The sequence below is a fragment of the Rosa chinensis genome, chromosome 6 (assembly GCF_002994745.2).
Source record: "Rosa chinensis cultivar Old Blush chromosome 6, RchiOBHm-V2, whole genome shotgun sequence".
In the NCBI taxonomy this organism is placed as follows: domain Eukaryota; kingdom Viridiplantae; phylum Streptophyta; class Magnoliopsida; order Rosales; family Rosaceae; genus Rosa; species Rosa chinensis.
In genome coordinates, this window is record NC_037093.1 from 37,643,059 (window position 1) to 37,657,296 (window position 14,238).

Consider the following 14,238-nt stretch of genomic DNA (forward strand, 5'->3'; position numbering starts at 1 on the left):
TAACATTGGACAACTGATATGTATTCGTTCTGTTGTGTGAATTTTAATGAGACAACAAAATTTAGTTGGTACCGTTGTGTGATTAAAATGATTTGTTGTGTGATTAACGTAATGTAATTCACTATTGTATGTTTATTATCAATTTTTTACCTAAAATATTTGCACAAATATAATATTCAAAATATATTATGTACTGAAGTTCTCTAATTCAAGCATCTAATGTACCAAAAGAGCTAGCATTTGTCAATCATCCATACATTCAAGTATCTATACAATGAAACAAAAAAAGAAGAAAGCAGCTTGATGACTGCTGCATTTTAACTAACAATGATAAACAACAAAAGTAGATACAATATATACTTGTTCCAAAAATATGCACATATGCCGCTGCTACATATATGGCTCCTACATAAATCGGTCACTGCTTTCCAATTGCTCAGTCCACTCCTACATATATGGCTCCTGCACGGAAACAAGAGCAAGCTCTTCAATTAAATGACCTGCCTCGTTTACTTCTCATAATCTTGTGCAGTGACATGAAAGACAAACTCAAAACATACTCTATTGTGCTTTCAATAAAATGTTAATGTAGGAGTATAAATGCTAAATCAATTACTTCTCCCTGTTTCAAAAATCTACCTCATCCATCTTGTACTAAAATCCCATCCAATCTCGGCAGTTGAAGCCATTTTGCGGTAAAATGTTGTTTCTCGGAAACACTCTCGATCATAGAAGCAAGTTCCTTGTCCTAACAAGCATAATATGTTAACAAGATTAGTCAGTCACCCTGTTTCCCCAACCATTGATTGATTGAAAAAAAAAAAAAAAAAACTAATGATCATTAAGCTGCAGAGGACACACAGTGGTTGAAGAATCAGGCCTGGGTTGGTTTCACATTGCATAATATCTACTTAAAGTGTGATTACAAATCCTGAATAACTACCATATGAGTACCTACATAACAGAACAACGGCGGAAACTAGCAACATTCAAAACCAATTACAGATAATAAACCAAAGTAGGATAGATATGCATTACTGTAAACACCAAATGAATGAAATCAAGAGAATGTGAAACTTCCAAAGTATAAAGTTTCTGTCAATACCTGAATTCCAGAATTCGTGTCCTCTGCAACTTTCACATTTTTGGACCATCCAACTTCTTCCCCAATGTTCTGTTCCCTCTTGATCTTATGCCTCTGCTTCATCATCTACTACACAATAACAATGAACAGACCACCATGACATACATTTACACAGTAAACAAAATAAGTGAATACAAAGAAAGTTGCGCACATGCAAGATGAAAGCTGTGGTCTAGTTTCATTATTGAACCAAAACAATAGCATGGGCATAAATAAGTTAATGTAGCCATAAATCTCCACTAAAAACCGAACTTGAAGAATGTCTTTGGTAGCAATAGCTTGTTGAGCAGTGGCGAAGAGCGCAAAACTCATGGGCTTCTCGCCTTTCCAAGGGACTGACTTTTCGTTACATTTTCTGTGTTCTGTGGCCTGCCACTGACCAACTATAACAGAGCCTGTAAACATTCAAGACAAGTCAACATTTACTCCAATCTCTACCTTTGCAATATGAATTCCAAACCTAAGTTAACAAACTTGTGAAAACATAGATAAGCTAGACTGATGATTGTAAAAGCCAATACAGAGACGTACATTTGAACATTATACACATACTTAATTAATGAGACAAAGACAAAGAAGCAAATAATAATCTACCAATGAGACTAACCAACTTAAATGATAGAGCAAACCTGAAATGTACAGGAGCATAAGTTCCAAAATGTACATAAGTCTTGCTCATGTTGACTTCACTATCAATCCAATCAATCAAAGTTTCCATTGATCTCTGGTATGCAGTTTTAACATGAAAATGTCAAATTAACAAAGTTTCTCATACCAGTTCTCCTCCACAGTTGTTATGCTCTTCAATATATAATCAAGCATCAAAGATGCAAAGAAAAGAACATATAAAATACCTTCATCGAGTTTGAACACACTCCTTTGTGAATCTTTCCTGTTGATGTTTTGTCGTAAACTAGTGCACAAGTAACATGAATTCTAGATGGTGCCATCCTGTGGAATATATTTGCATCAAGTACGCAATCAAATTCTAAGATATATGAATATAAAAGAAAAATATAACCACAAGTACTTGCTTACTGATCATGGGTTAGGGACCCATTGTAGTCACTTTATTAACTTAAAAAAATATAATCAGTGAACAAAAAAAGGAAAAGTAATACTAGTAAAAACCTTGTCTGCATCATTGATTGCACTCATAAAACAACAATCATATACTTGCTTCAAAATTAAGTGCCATAAGTGACGTGATAAAAGTTCGAGCTCTTAAAATAGGCACAATCCAAACCAGAAAACCCACATCACCAAACAAAAGCTGTGAATTTAATCATCAAATTACATATGGCAGAAACAGATAAACAATTTACTTGGTTTCATATCACAAAAGTGATTATCCAACTCCCCACTTGGTTTCCACGTACTTGGCCGTCTCGGTGGCCAAATCAAATAAAACTACAACAACAACAAAGAAAGCACCAAATGTTAAAACCAAATCGGAACCAATTAAAACTTATGTTAACTTATGTTAACAAATCCTTAGATCTAAAGAATAGGGCAAGACCAAGTAAACTTTGTTTGTGGGGAAGAAGATCTCAGAAGAAGTAAAGGAACTAGGAATTAGTACACTTGAACATGAACTGATAATTATAACAGCAGGTTAAAGATGAACTGAGAGAGAGAGTTTTGCCGTCAGTTGTGTGGTATAAAATAAAATGTTATGCAAGATGATGTGACATACTAATCAACCATTGGACTTTTGGGATGGCCAAGATTTTAAGAAATTCACAAAAACTGCAGAAATCTAACTTCAGAGGATCTTGATTGCGACTAAGTGTCAACTACTTGACTCAGTTTTCCATTAAACCAGGACTTAAACAACAACACTAGCAAAACTTGAATCGCATTTCTTGCAAGTATCTCAAACAACATATATACATACCTAGAGAAATCAAAGATAATTAACACTGCAGCAATGGAACAATTCAAGAGAAGTTATCTTCAAGCTGTAAATAGATAGAAGCTCATAGAAACTACACAGTTAATACTACTCCAAGCCAAACCCGGTAGCTACCATAGAAAGGGCGTGGCTCTTAAACTATTGCTTTGATTACTAAACCAAATGGCCATAACTCTAATGAATCCATAGATTGATTGTTTGGGCAAAGCTAAATCATAGAATCATCTAATCGATTGTATAAATAAACTTATAGAGAAGAAAAAGGAAAGAAAGAAAATCAACATGCACAACAAACTCAAACACCAAAACGCATCTTGGTCCGAGGGGTTAACCTATGCTCTGATCGCGTGGCTCAAATCAGTACAGAAAGAGAATATTCATACACAATCATCCAAAACAGCAAAACAAGAGCAACCCAGAATCATACACTAGTGAATATCCAGCAAAGCAGCAACTTACCAAGCAAGACTTTGACTGAAGAATCAAACCCAGAATGTGGAAGAGAGCAACCAAGAGCAATGACCAGTTCGAGACTTCAACTGAAAAGTGATAACCCAGAAAGTGGAGATGTTCATGAGAGACAGATCGATTGAAAGTTGAAACAATTATGAATTACCCAGAAAGTGAAAACCCAGAAATTCGATCTTACCAATTAGGCAAGTACCACCGTTAGTCCGTCATGACATCACCGTCGAGGAGAGGCTGGAGAGTAAAGGAGGCCACGCGGCCGTGCCGAAGAGGGAGAGAGAGAGAAGGGGGGGGGGAGGGGAGACAGTGACTGCAGTAACTGCACAACTCTAAACGACTAAACCTAGAGTCGATTTGGATTTCGCCGACTCAACCACCTCACTCTCCAACTCCGAGTCTAGTTCCTCCTTCGAATAGGTCCCTAGCCCCTTGAAGGCCTATTCACTGAGCACAGAATTGGGCGCCGCAATCGCCTGAGTAGCGAAAACACGCATCGTTCTCAAAACACTGTTGAAGTGAGCCCTTTGCCTATCGGGAAACGCCATCGAAACGTCGCTGCTGCTATTGCTCGTTGCCGTCGTTTTCCCATCTCACCTTATTGGACAGCTTCAGAATCGAGGCCATCATAGTTGGCTCCCCGTGGAGGTGGAGGATTTAGGGATTTAGAGATTAAGAAGGTTGAAATTAAGTGTGGGATTGGAAACTAGGGAGAGAGGGCTGAGAGAGGTTTCACGAGACATAGAGCTTTCACAGAGGATTGAGAGATTCATGAGAGAGATCGAGGTTTCACGAGAGAGAGAGAGAGAGAGGAGATTCAGGGAGGCTATTCGAGAGAGGGGTTTGAGAGGCTTTGTACGTCGTGGTAGGTTTTGTTTTCCTTCTCTCTCTCTCTCTCTCTCTCTCTCTCTCTCTCTCTCTCTCTCTCTCTCTCTCTCTCTCTCCTTTGGAACACAAAGTGGCATGTCAATTAAACCGAGCAAAAAATTATTAGTCTTACTCACACAACAGAAACCTCACCAACTGTCATCTGTGTGCAGCACTGAAAATCAAAATGTGAAATCGTGGAGGGAAACATGACGCCTACAACATTTTGGCTCAAAATGTTGCCGCCCAGTTCCAAGTTCACACAACAGAAAAGCTTAAATCTGTTGTACAATATTTACAGCTTGCACTAGGCCTATCTAGGGGAAGACATTCAAGCAAGCTTCCTCAAACTTTGGTACTCAATTTTTCAATCATACAACGGAAATAGTGAAACCGTTGTACCTAATAGCCCAAATTTCGGTGTTTCAAGAGCAACAAAGATCCAGAGTGGAGGGAAATCTGCCACTAAATTTTTTAAGACTCAGACAACGGACAATATTTAATTCTGTTGTGCAATGTAATTCTGATAAAAAAGTTATCACTTTGTTAACATTCACACAACAGAACATCACTAATACCGTTGTACAATAGAGTTTACTTAAACACACAACAGATGATTTTTGTTCCGTTGTGTGATCAGTGTTGTGTGATGCAGTTTTTGTAGTAGTGAGTAGCTCTTGCATTTGTAGAAGTAGCTCTTGCATTTGTGGGAGCAGCTCTAGCTGTGGCAGCCTTCTTCTCATCCCTTTTTTTCTACAACCACTCAAACCACACCAACTTAGCTCATAATTAATTGGACCATTTTAATCATAAGATTTTGATCGATTAACTTACCTTTAGTACTTCTGCCCTTTCCCTTGCCTTCTGCCTTAACTCATTCTTTGTCTTGGTAGCCTTTTTCTTACCAGTACCCTACAATAAATCAAGAAACAAAATCAGCATTGTATTATTTGAAAAGAATGGTTATGTGGTAAAACTAATTGGTTGATTATACAAAAAATAAAGTTTGGTTGTCTGATTTGCAATGTTCCTGCCTCTTCATTGTTCCTCTTCCTCTTGTTCATATTGGTTGCCTTTGACTTGGGAGGCAAGTGCCTATGACATGATCTCTCATTGTGGCTAGCCACACCTCAAACTTCTCTTAACTTTGCCAAGCTTGGAACCTCCATTTTCGGCCCTCTCCGATGCATCCTTGATCCTTGCTGTCCTTGGCCTTCCTGGCTGTCTTGTGTACTCTTGGGGGGGGGGTAAGGATTGTAGGTTCTTCAGAAGTGGACCACAACTCCATGCCATTAACCGGCTTGATGGTGTGGCTGTAAGTGGCTATATATGTCTTTTTCAAGTAGCAATCATCAACAAAGTCATCTGGGTTTAGCCTCATGAAGTTAATTGTAGCAACACCATGTTTACATGGTATACCACTCAAGTCCCATCTCCGACATGCACAACTCCTTCTTTCAAGATCAATAACATGCTTACCTCCTCCAAAACTTTCCACTTCAATTTGTGGACCTCCAGAACCATGTGGGATACAATCCCTGGCAGCTTTGACTTTGTTTTTTTCCAAAATTCCTCAAGGTTTAGGGCAGATGGTACCCTCATACTTCATCATCTTTTCCTTCCTCAACATAATCCTCTTCATGAGTTTAACCCTCATCTCCTCAAAGCTTGACACAACCGGCTTGCCTCTTGCACCTAATATGAATGCGTTAAAGCTCTCACATAAATTATTCAGAAGAATATCACACTTAGTGTGAGACTTGAAGTGCGTTCTACACCAGTGAAGGGGAGGCCTTATTGGATCTACAAGACAAACACATGTATTAATCCAAATGGTGCAGAAACTAACTTGGTGAACCTTTAAAAAAAAAAAAACCAAGAACAATACTAACCTGTCAGCCAATCATAAGCATTAGGGTCCATTTGTTTGATTAGAACCATTTCCTTGTGAAAATATGCCAAGGTGGTTGACTTTGCTATTGCCCAGAGTTGGTCCTTCATGGCTTTACCAGGAAACAACTTCGTAAAATTTGTCCAAAGGTGTCGCACACAGAACCGATGGTCTGCAAGGGGGATAATGGACTCAAAGGTTGGTAAGAGGCCTTTCTGCTTGTCACTGATAAAGGTCCATCCAGCCCCCTCATGCTCTATGTCTAAGTCCTTGACCAGCAACTGTAAGAACCATTTCCAAGAGTCTGTGCTCTCCATCTCAACTTGAGCATATGCAACTACCCAGGTGGTGTTATTTGCATCAACTCCTACTGCGGTTACGAGCTGTCCACCATGAGGACTCTTTAAATGGCAACCTTCTAGCCCGATTACTGATCTGCATCCAGCTTTAAAACCAGTCTTCAATGCCCCGAGGTAGATGTACATCCTTTTAAACACAGGCAACCCACTAGCATCATTGAAATCACACTTTATGTCCACCGTGGTTTCAGGGTTTACTCTTTTCAGTTCTGATCCATAGTCCCTTACTCTAGCATATTGCTCCATGATGGACCTTTCAAGCAGCTTCAAGGCTGCCCTCTTAGCTCTATAGGCCTGCTGCACGAATACCTTTGCCTTTACACCCGCTGACATCGTTTGTGCAAGTGATTCTGTTCAATAAATAAAGGAACATATTAGGAATGGATTAGGAACATAATCATTCCAAAGAGTTGAAAATCAAAAATATGAAAACAAAGGTACCTGTTTTCCAATCAGGATTTAGCTTGATCTGATCCACAAACTTTTCAGTTAGGTAAGGTGCCTTGACCATAGAGTTGACATGAACCCTAGAACATGTATGATTTGCATGATATGTCTTCACCATCAGGGTTGACTCATGTTGCATTTTGCTAGCATACAACTCGAAGGGGCAGTTGTCCGCTTTGCAAATCACTCTCACCCTCTTTTTGTCACTCTTCAAAAAGCAGCATTCCCATCCTCCCATTATTGCTTTCTCTCTTAAAGCAGCTCTCAAGATTTTTGCTGATGCAAACTTCATCCCCAACTTAAACTGTGGGTCATTCATGTCACTCTTGGGATTGAACTCCAGAAAGTCATCCCCTATCTCACCATCAGAGTTGGCTGCACCTCCTAGTACTTCCTCATCAGAATCAACTGCTATATACATATCTTCATTGTCCTCGACCACAAACTCTTCCTCAACAGTACTTCCAACAGCAGCTTTTACTTGTGTACTTGGGCCAATACTCTCACCAAAGACATCAAATTCACCTTCCATATCTTCCAACCAATCGTCATCCCAACCATAATCTCCATATTCATCATCCTCAAAATGTGGCCTATAATCTTCATCTGCAGAATCATCAATTCTAGATTCTGTACCATCCTCCTTATAATCAACCTCCACTCTTCCTCTCTTCCTAAACTGCCTCACTTTGCTCCCACAAGTCCTTCAATTCTAAGTAGGTTTTCCAACTCTAAGTTGAATAATGATTCTCTTGAAAGTTTTTGATTGGAACACTAGAAAATTGAAATCAATTGCAACGCAATATCTCTTTGTATTTTGTCGATATCTTCTGCATTTATTCTTGATTTGATCTTCCTTGTTGCTTTAGGAATCACAAATTTCCTTGATTGAATTTTCTACTCAAATCTGATTTCCTCGTTAAATTAGGGATTGCATCAATTCATAGAACAATCTCCTAGAAAGTTTAGGAAGTCATCATTTCATTCCTTGTGTTGTGCACATGTTGTTTAGAAGTGATTCACTGAGGGTGTGAGCTGACGGGTACTTCAACGATTCTGCACGCTGAGCTTCACTTCCGCTGAGATCTACAAATAAAGAAAGAGGTCATTAAAAGGAAGTCTGGAGTTATCCGGACTTTGCTCATTCGATGCTTAAGTCAGAACATTGGAAAGCGGAAACTATTTTTTGAGTGAGTGAACATGAGAATTGATCAATACCTTGAGAACGGGAGTGAGACTCTACTTATATAGGCACCGAGAATGTCTGGGGTCCAGGCCAGTTGTCAAACTAACACTACTTAGACATCGCGCTCGTCCATGTGTAAGGACGTGCACTCTTCCCCTTCCCCTACTAATTCTTCATCCTTCCAGCATGGGGTCGCCTATAATTACCACACAAGTAGGGGCCCGTATGCTCGGTAAGGGGGCCCACCAACATGTCCCCAAAGTTTCCAAGTAAGAGGGTTTTCTTGGTTGGGAGTTTCTGTTGAAGTGAGATGTCCACGCACGCTAATCGTACGCTGTGTGAGCGCAGTGCATGTTAGCCGGACACACACTTCACCTTTTCAGATGGGCCTCTCATTACTCCTGCTGAGGAGTCCCCCACTCTCCAGTCAAGAAAATTCCTTGCCAATAACACATATTGTTTAATGAGGGGGAGGCTACGCTGAAGCAGTCGGCATCATGTAGCGATCCTGAAATAATGGCCCAAGCTTCAGGGGTTGACATACTAGATCAATGGAGGCGTAGAGCTTGTCAACCTATTCCTTGCTTATTTTGAGTGAGCATTAGTCTGCTGAACGAATCTTGCTCATTTATGACAGTTTCTCATATGGCAGATTGCTGTACTTATGATTGACATGTGTTGTTGCCTAATTTTCCGGATGTTTGAGGAGGGGGTGTTTGAGGCATGTAGAAGTGAAAAGACTCCTTGAAAACTGCTCCAATAACTACAGTAGTGGGACATGTGGCCTGATCTTGGACACTTCTTATTTTGAGTGGTTTAGGTTTATATGCAAATGCATATATAAAAGGGTTTTAGGTCATCGGGACTCACTTTTCAACTTCTCAAACCAGAAAACTCTATCTTCAAAGCTTAAGCTTGTCTCCGTGTAATCAAAGATTTCTCCGACCTTACAAAAGCTTCAGGTCGTAGAACTTAAAATAGCTAATCAACCGTTTTGTAAATTTTCTCTTCCTTCGCTTCAATCTTTAATTTTCGTAAGGTTGTCTGCTTTGATTTTCTAAGTTTTAGTGGCTGCTGGGTTTAATTTTGAATACACTGGCTTTGTGGTGATCTTTTAGTGTTTGTTGAATTTTGTGGTTTGTGTTAGCTGAGTCTAGGGCTATGCCTTGCTTCTAATAGATTGTGTATGAGAATATAATCTGGGTTGCCTTTTTATTTCTGGGTTTATGTTTGCGTTCTTGGTGTAGAATTTGAAAAGTTTGAGAATGGGGAGGAAAAGAGAGGTATTAGATCTAGCTCAGTATATGCTAACTGCGTTTAGATTGTTAGAGGCATGTCTCCGGAGGTTATTAATTTATCAAGTGATATTTTCATAGACATCGCAGAGCTTTTAGCGGATCTTGCCAAAACTTATGCTGAACTGACCTCTCCTGCTGCTGTAGGTAACTCATCCAGCAAAACTTAGGACAAGCCGCAAAACCTAGGTAGTCCAAGCTCTACGAGTAAGGAATCTAACAATACTAAAAGAAGACCAAATAGTATAGGGAGTGCCCCCAATTTAGACCATATGCTTATGCTAACCCCCATTCAACGGATAGACCCTCAACTTCGTCCTTTTTCTCCTTTACTCCAAATAAAACCTATTACAAATAAAACAAAAATAAATATTTTTAATTAAGGGAAATAGTGAAGGGATTAGATACTAGGGTTAATTACATATAAGTGTATCTTTGAATGTTTTTTTAGCCATAAGGCCACCAACAAGTTTTTTCCCTCATATGACCACTAGATTAAAAAAAGTGTTATATTTTGGATATTAAAAACCAACATATTTACATAAATGCCACTAGAGTAAAAAGTCAACAATCATTCTCCCTCTCCTCTCCGGCAAGGTCTCCGGCCAACTCCGGTGGGCCTCCGGTCGACCTCTGGCCAACTCCAACGAGTCTCCGGTCGACCTCCGGCGGGTCTCTGGCCAACCTCCGGCGACTACAAAAGCTACTGTCACTAACACCAAAAGCTACTGTCGCAAGCAATAAAAGCTACTATGGTGAGATTTCCGGCAATCTCCGGCGAGGTCACAAAAGCTACTGTCACCAGCAACAAAAGCTACTATTACCAATAAAATCTACTGTCATTAGTAACAAAAGCTACTCCGGTGAGATTTCCCGTGATGTTACAAAAGCTACACTCTCCAAAACCAAAAGTTACTGTCACAAACACCAAAAGCTACGCTCACCAGCAATAAACGCTACCGTCACCAACACCAGAAAGTTACAGTCACCAGTAAGAAAATCTACTCTCACATCACCAAAACTTACTCTCATCAACGCCAAAAGCAATAATCAAATAGAACAAAAGCTACTTTCAAAGACTGAGAAAGCTATTATCAGAGACTAAGAAAACTACGACAATATAAAGGATACAATAAAAATAAAATGCTACTGGAATCGAGAAAAGAAAACATATTCAATGTTACAAAACGTATGCAGGGTTCAACAATAATGTAACTATATAAAAAGCTACTTCCATACTTGTAAAAAGCCACTACTATAGTTGTGAAAATCTATTACAATAGTTGTATAAAGCTACTGTCAATGTTGTAATGCTACTGTAATTTTTCAATGGTGACGCTCTAAACCCATAGACATAATTTTGCCCCTTCATCACGAAACTTCATTTTAAACATTTCTTGATTAGCTGAATGATCTCTTGGTCAATGGAGGCTTCAATATTCAAATTCACATGATTTTCGAAATCTACTACTACAAATGTAAAGGGAAGAATTCTGCAAGAATAAAGATACAACAAAATATTAGTATTTGAAATGAAATTAAAAACGGCAATGTATCGTTGCGTCGCAAACATGACACGCTTTATCAACTAGATAATAAAAAATAAGTAATCTAAAAAGCAACGGCCATAGGTATAGAAAGCTACTATAACACACATACAAATTTACTGAACCAGTTCTAAAAAGCTATAGGTACAGAAAGCTATTATAAAATATGTACAAAGCTACTGCACCAGTAAGAAAAGGCTACTGACATAAGTACAGAAAACTACTATAGTACATGTACAAAGCTATTGGATTAGAAATGAAAAGCTACTGCCAGGGATATTAATTGCAACAAAAACCAGTTGATTATCCATGTTAATAGTGAAACACAAATCTCAAACAAGAAATGCTAGTGATACGAAATCACAACAGGAAAAAAAAAATGAATTTCATACAAAATCTTAATTTTCCAATTTGATAAGGTATTGACATAAAACAACTTAAAATCAATCAAAATGAAAATATAAAAGCTACTGACATCAACTTAAAAATATACTAACATAGGTATAGAAAGCTACAATCACTGTAATGGAAAACCACTACAATAGTTACAGAGAGCTGCTAATTTGAAAATAGAAGCTACTGACATCAGCTTGAAAAAATAATAACATAGACACAAAAAGCTACTATCACTATATTGAAAAACCACTAAACAATTATAAGGAGCTACTAACTTGAAATAATGAAAATGAAAATAGAAGCTACTGACATCAGGCTGAAAAGATACTAACATAGACATAAAAAGATACTATCACGATGTTAAAAAGCCACTATAACTGTTATAGAGGATTACTATATACTATCACTATATTTAAACCAAGACATTCTCTTCAGACATCTAGAGATATCCATAGGATTTCCCATGTACAAAGTAAGCCATAAATTCCCCTTATTACAACAAACTAATGGTTCATAAAATTAGACCCAAAACAGGACCAACAAGAATACAAAAAACTACGAACAGTAACAAACTAGAAAAACTCAAATCAATATTCCAATCCTACTTTTCGTGAGGTTATGAAGCACAAAAAGTTTGATAATACACACTAACCATCCATACATAAAAACGGGGTAAACAAAAAGATTAATTAGGTTTTTAACTAAGCAAACAGAGCAATCAATCTATCAACCAGAACCTTACAACAATATAAATCTTGAGCTAACTTAAACAGATTGGTAAATTAGCTAAGCGTAAAATGAAAATATACCTTGAATCTCCGCTAGGGCTCATAAGGCCGAGCTCAACTACTGCCTCGAGGCGATGGAACGTTTTGTTTCGGTCATAGAGATCCTCGAAACCTATCTCCAGTGAAGGATCTGAGAGCAGCAAGAACTACATGTCTCACCTCTTCTCTGTTCATAAATTTCACCAAGATGCAATTGCAGTCACCTCCAATATGTAATTGCAGCGATCACCAAGGAACATGGAGACGACGGAGTCTAGGAGCTCAAGGCAGTAAGGTGAGTCGGCGTAGGGAAGCTCGTCGAACAACCAGGGGGGAGTAGCCGAGGCCTCACCATCGCCATTAGAGGATAAGAGGAGAGGTTGGGATAAGACTATGGCTCCGGCGAGAGAGAGAGAGAGAGAGAGAGAGAGAGAGAGAGAGAGAGAGAGAGAGAGAGAGAGAGAGAGAGAGAGAGAGAGAGAGAGAGAGAGAGAGAGAGAGAAGAAGACAGATAGATCTGTAAAAGAGATAGGTCTGTAATGTAAAGCCAGATGGAATTGGGTTTGTTAGGTGAGAGGGTAAAATGGTCAGAAAATAAATAATTTGGATATGCAAATGGCCTTATATGTACAAAAAACATTAGGTGGCTTTATAGCTAATTAAAGTTTTAAAATGACACTTGTGAGTAATTTTCTATAGATACTATATATTACCCATTCAAACTCCTATTACACAGCTCAGGGACAATAGCATGAGCAAACAATTGTAAAGAAAAAGTGGAATGGAGAGGATCACAAAGAAATCCTTGCCATACCGGCTATGCTTTGCACAATTTTGCCAACAGAGTGAAACCCTAGTTTTTCCACCACTTTAGAAGATCCTAGATCAACTGGAATTTGATTGGAGACTAGTTTAGTAGTTTCATGTATGTCAATAAAAATTCAAATTGTGTTTAGTAATGTTCAAAATTTAATCATCATACTCATTTATTACACGCATTTTTATGCATGTAATTATATCTAAAACACTATAAATAAGTTAATCCTCAAGTTAATTATTATGTAATTAATCTTTTTTTTGTTGTGTAGTAAATAAGTGGAGTGTGGATTTCGGATGAAATCGTGCAAAAATGGAGCTAATTAGAATTACCGACAAACAGACGAAATTATCGACACAGTCAACCATGGTCAATGCAAGTTTGAGAGCGAAACCCGACTAGTCTCTTGACATATATTATTCGAGATTGTGGAAGTGGAGAAGAAAGAAAAATAGAAAAGAAGAAGAAGAAAATTGTAGAAAAGAAAGAAAATGTTGTATTAATTAATCATTTGCTTGATTATTTAATCAAGTACGTTCACCTCCAGCCATTAACATGCAGCATTAGACCTTTGTTTAATTAAGCTTTACACTTAATTAAGCTGTGGTTTCAATTAAGAAGTTTGCTGCCATCACGTGCCCAAACAATTTCTTCCTTTCTTCTTGTCCACTCCCATGCTGACACGTGACAACCGTACTCTCTTCAATTTGGCCAATCGATTGCAGCCTCATATGGTCATATATATCTGCTATATCTTTATATGGGAAGGGAGGCCAACTACAGCGCCGCACTTCCCAATTTCCATAGGGGAAGGGTTGTTGCCCTCTCCTCCCCACCCTTCCCTTTTTTTTTTATTTCTTTTGGGCATTCGGAGGATTTACTCACCCAAAAACTTTAAGAATTCATCAAAGGCTTCTCCTCTACAAGATTTAGGTATTTGTGGGAGTTGTAATTTGTCACGCCCCTGATTTTTAGCACAAATAAAAATCGATATATAATCTTACAATTATACATTCGTGATCGTTCAGCCATCAATACAAAATACCTGGAATCATTTTCCCTTTTAAACCAATTACATATTGATGCCCTGAACCCAATGTGTCAATGTTGACCCGCTCCACAGAGTCATATATTACAATGCT

At 38.4% G+C, this 14,238-nt stretch overlaps 1 protein-coding gene and 1 long non-coding RNA gene across 3 annotated transcripts; both read right to left on the reverse strand.

Moving 5' to 3' along the window:
• Positions 1-387: 387 nt before the first annotated feature.
• LOC121049756 lies at positions 388-1,124 on the reverse strand. 2 transcript variants are annotated; one of them, XR_005801238.1, is made up of 4 exons: positions 1,106-1,124; positions 862-954; positions 640-748; positions 388-462 (listed from the first exon to the last, which is right to left on the reverse strand). It is a non-coding gene; the product is annotated as an uncharacterized LOC121049756 (long non-coding RNA). The 2 variants fall into 2 exon arrangements; XR_005801237.1 differs by lacking the exon at positions 388-462 and having other exon boundaries at positions 547-748.
• A 4,840-nt stretch (positions 1,125-5,964) lies between these two features.
• LOC112171277 lies at positions 5,965-10,601 on the reverse strand. Its single transcript, XM_024308483.1, has 5 exons — positions 10,514-10,601; positions 8,090-8,174; positions 7,083-7,792; positions 6,284-6,991; positions 5,965-6,194 (listed from the first exon to the last, which is right to left on the reverse strand). The coding sequence occupies exons 1-5, from the start codon at positions 10,599-10,601 to the stop codon at positions 5,965-5,967; spliced, it is 1,821 nt and encodes a 606-aa protein (XP_024164251.1).
• Between the last annotated feature and the right edge of the window lie 3,637 nt (positions 10,602-14,238).

Excerpts from the sequence above, each read along its gene's own strand:
- LOC112171277 (XM_024308483.1), bottom strand. The coding sequence starts at position 10,601 with ATGAGAGTAAGTTTTGGTGATGTGAGAGTAGATTTTCTTACTGGTGAC. Across the intron at positions 8,175-10,513 it reads GACGGTAGCGTTTATTGCTG|ATCTCAGCGGAAGTGAAGCT; the intron begins GTGAGCGTAGCT and ends CTTTATTTGTAG. Across the intron at positions 6,195-6,283 it reads TGCTTATGATTGGCTGACAG|ATCCAATAAGGCCTCCCCTT; the intron begins GTTAGTATTGTT and ends TTTGTCTTGTAG.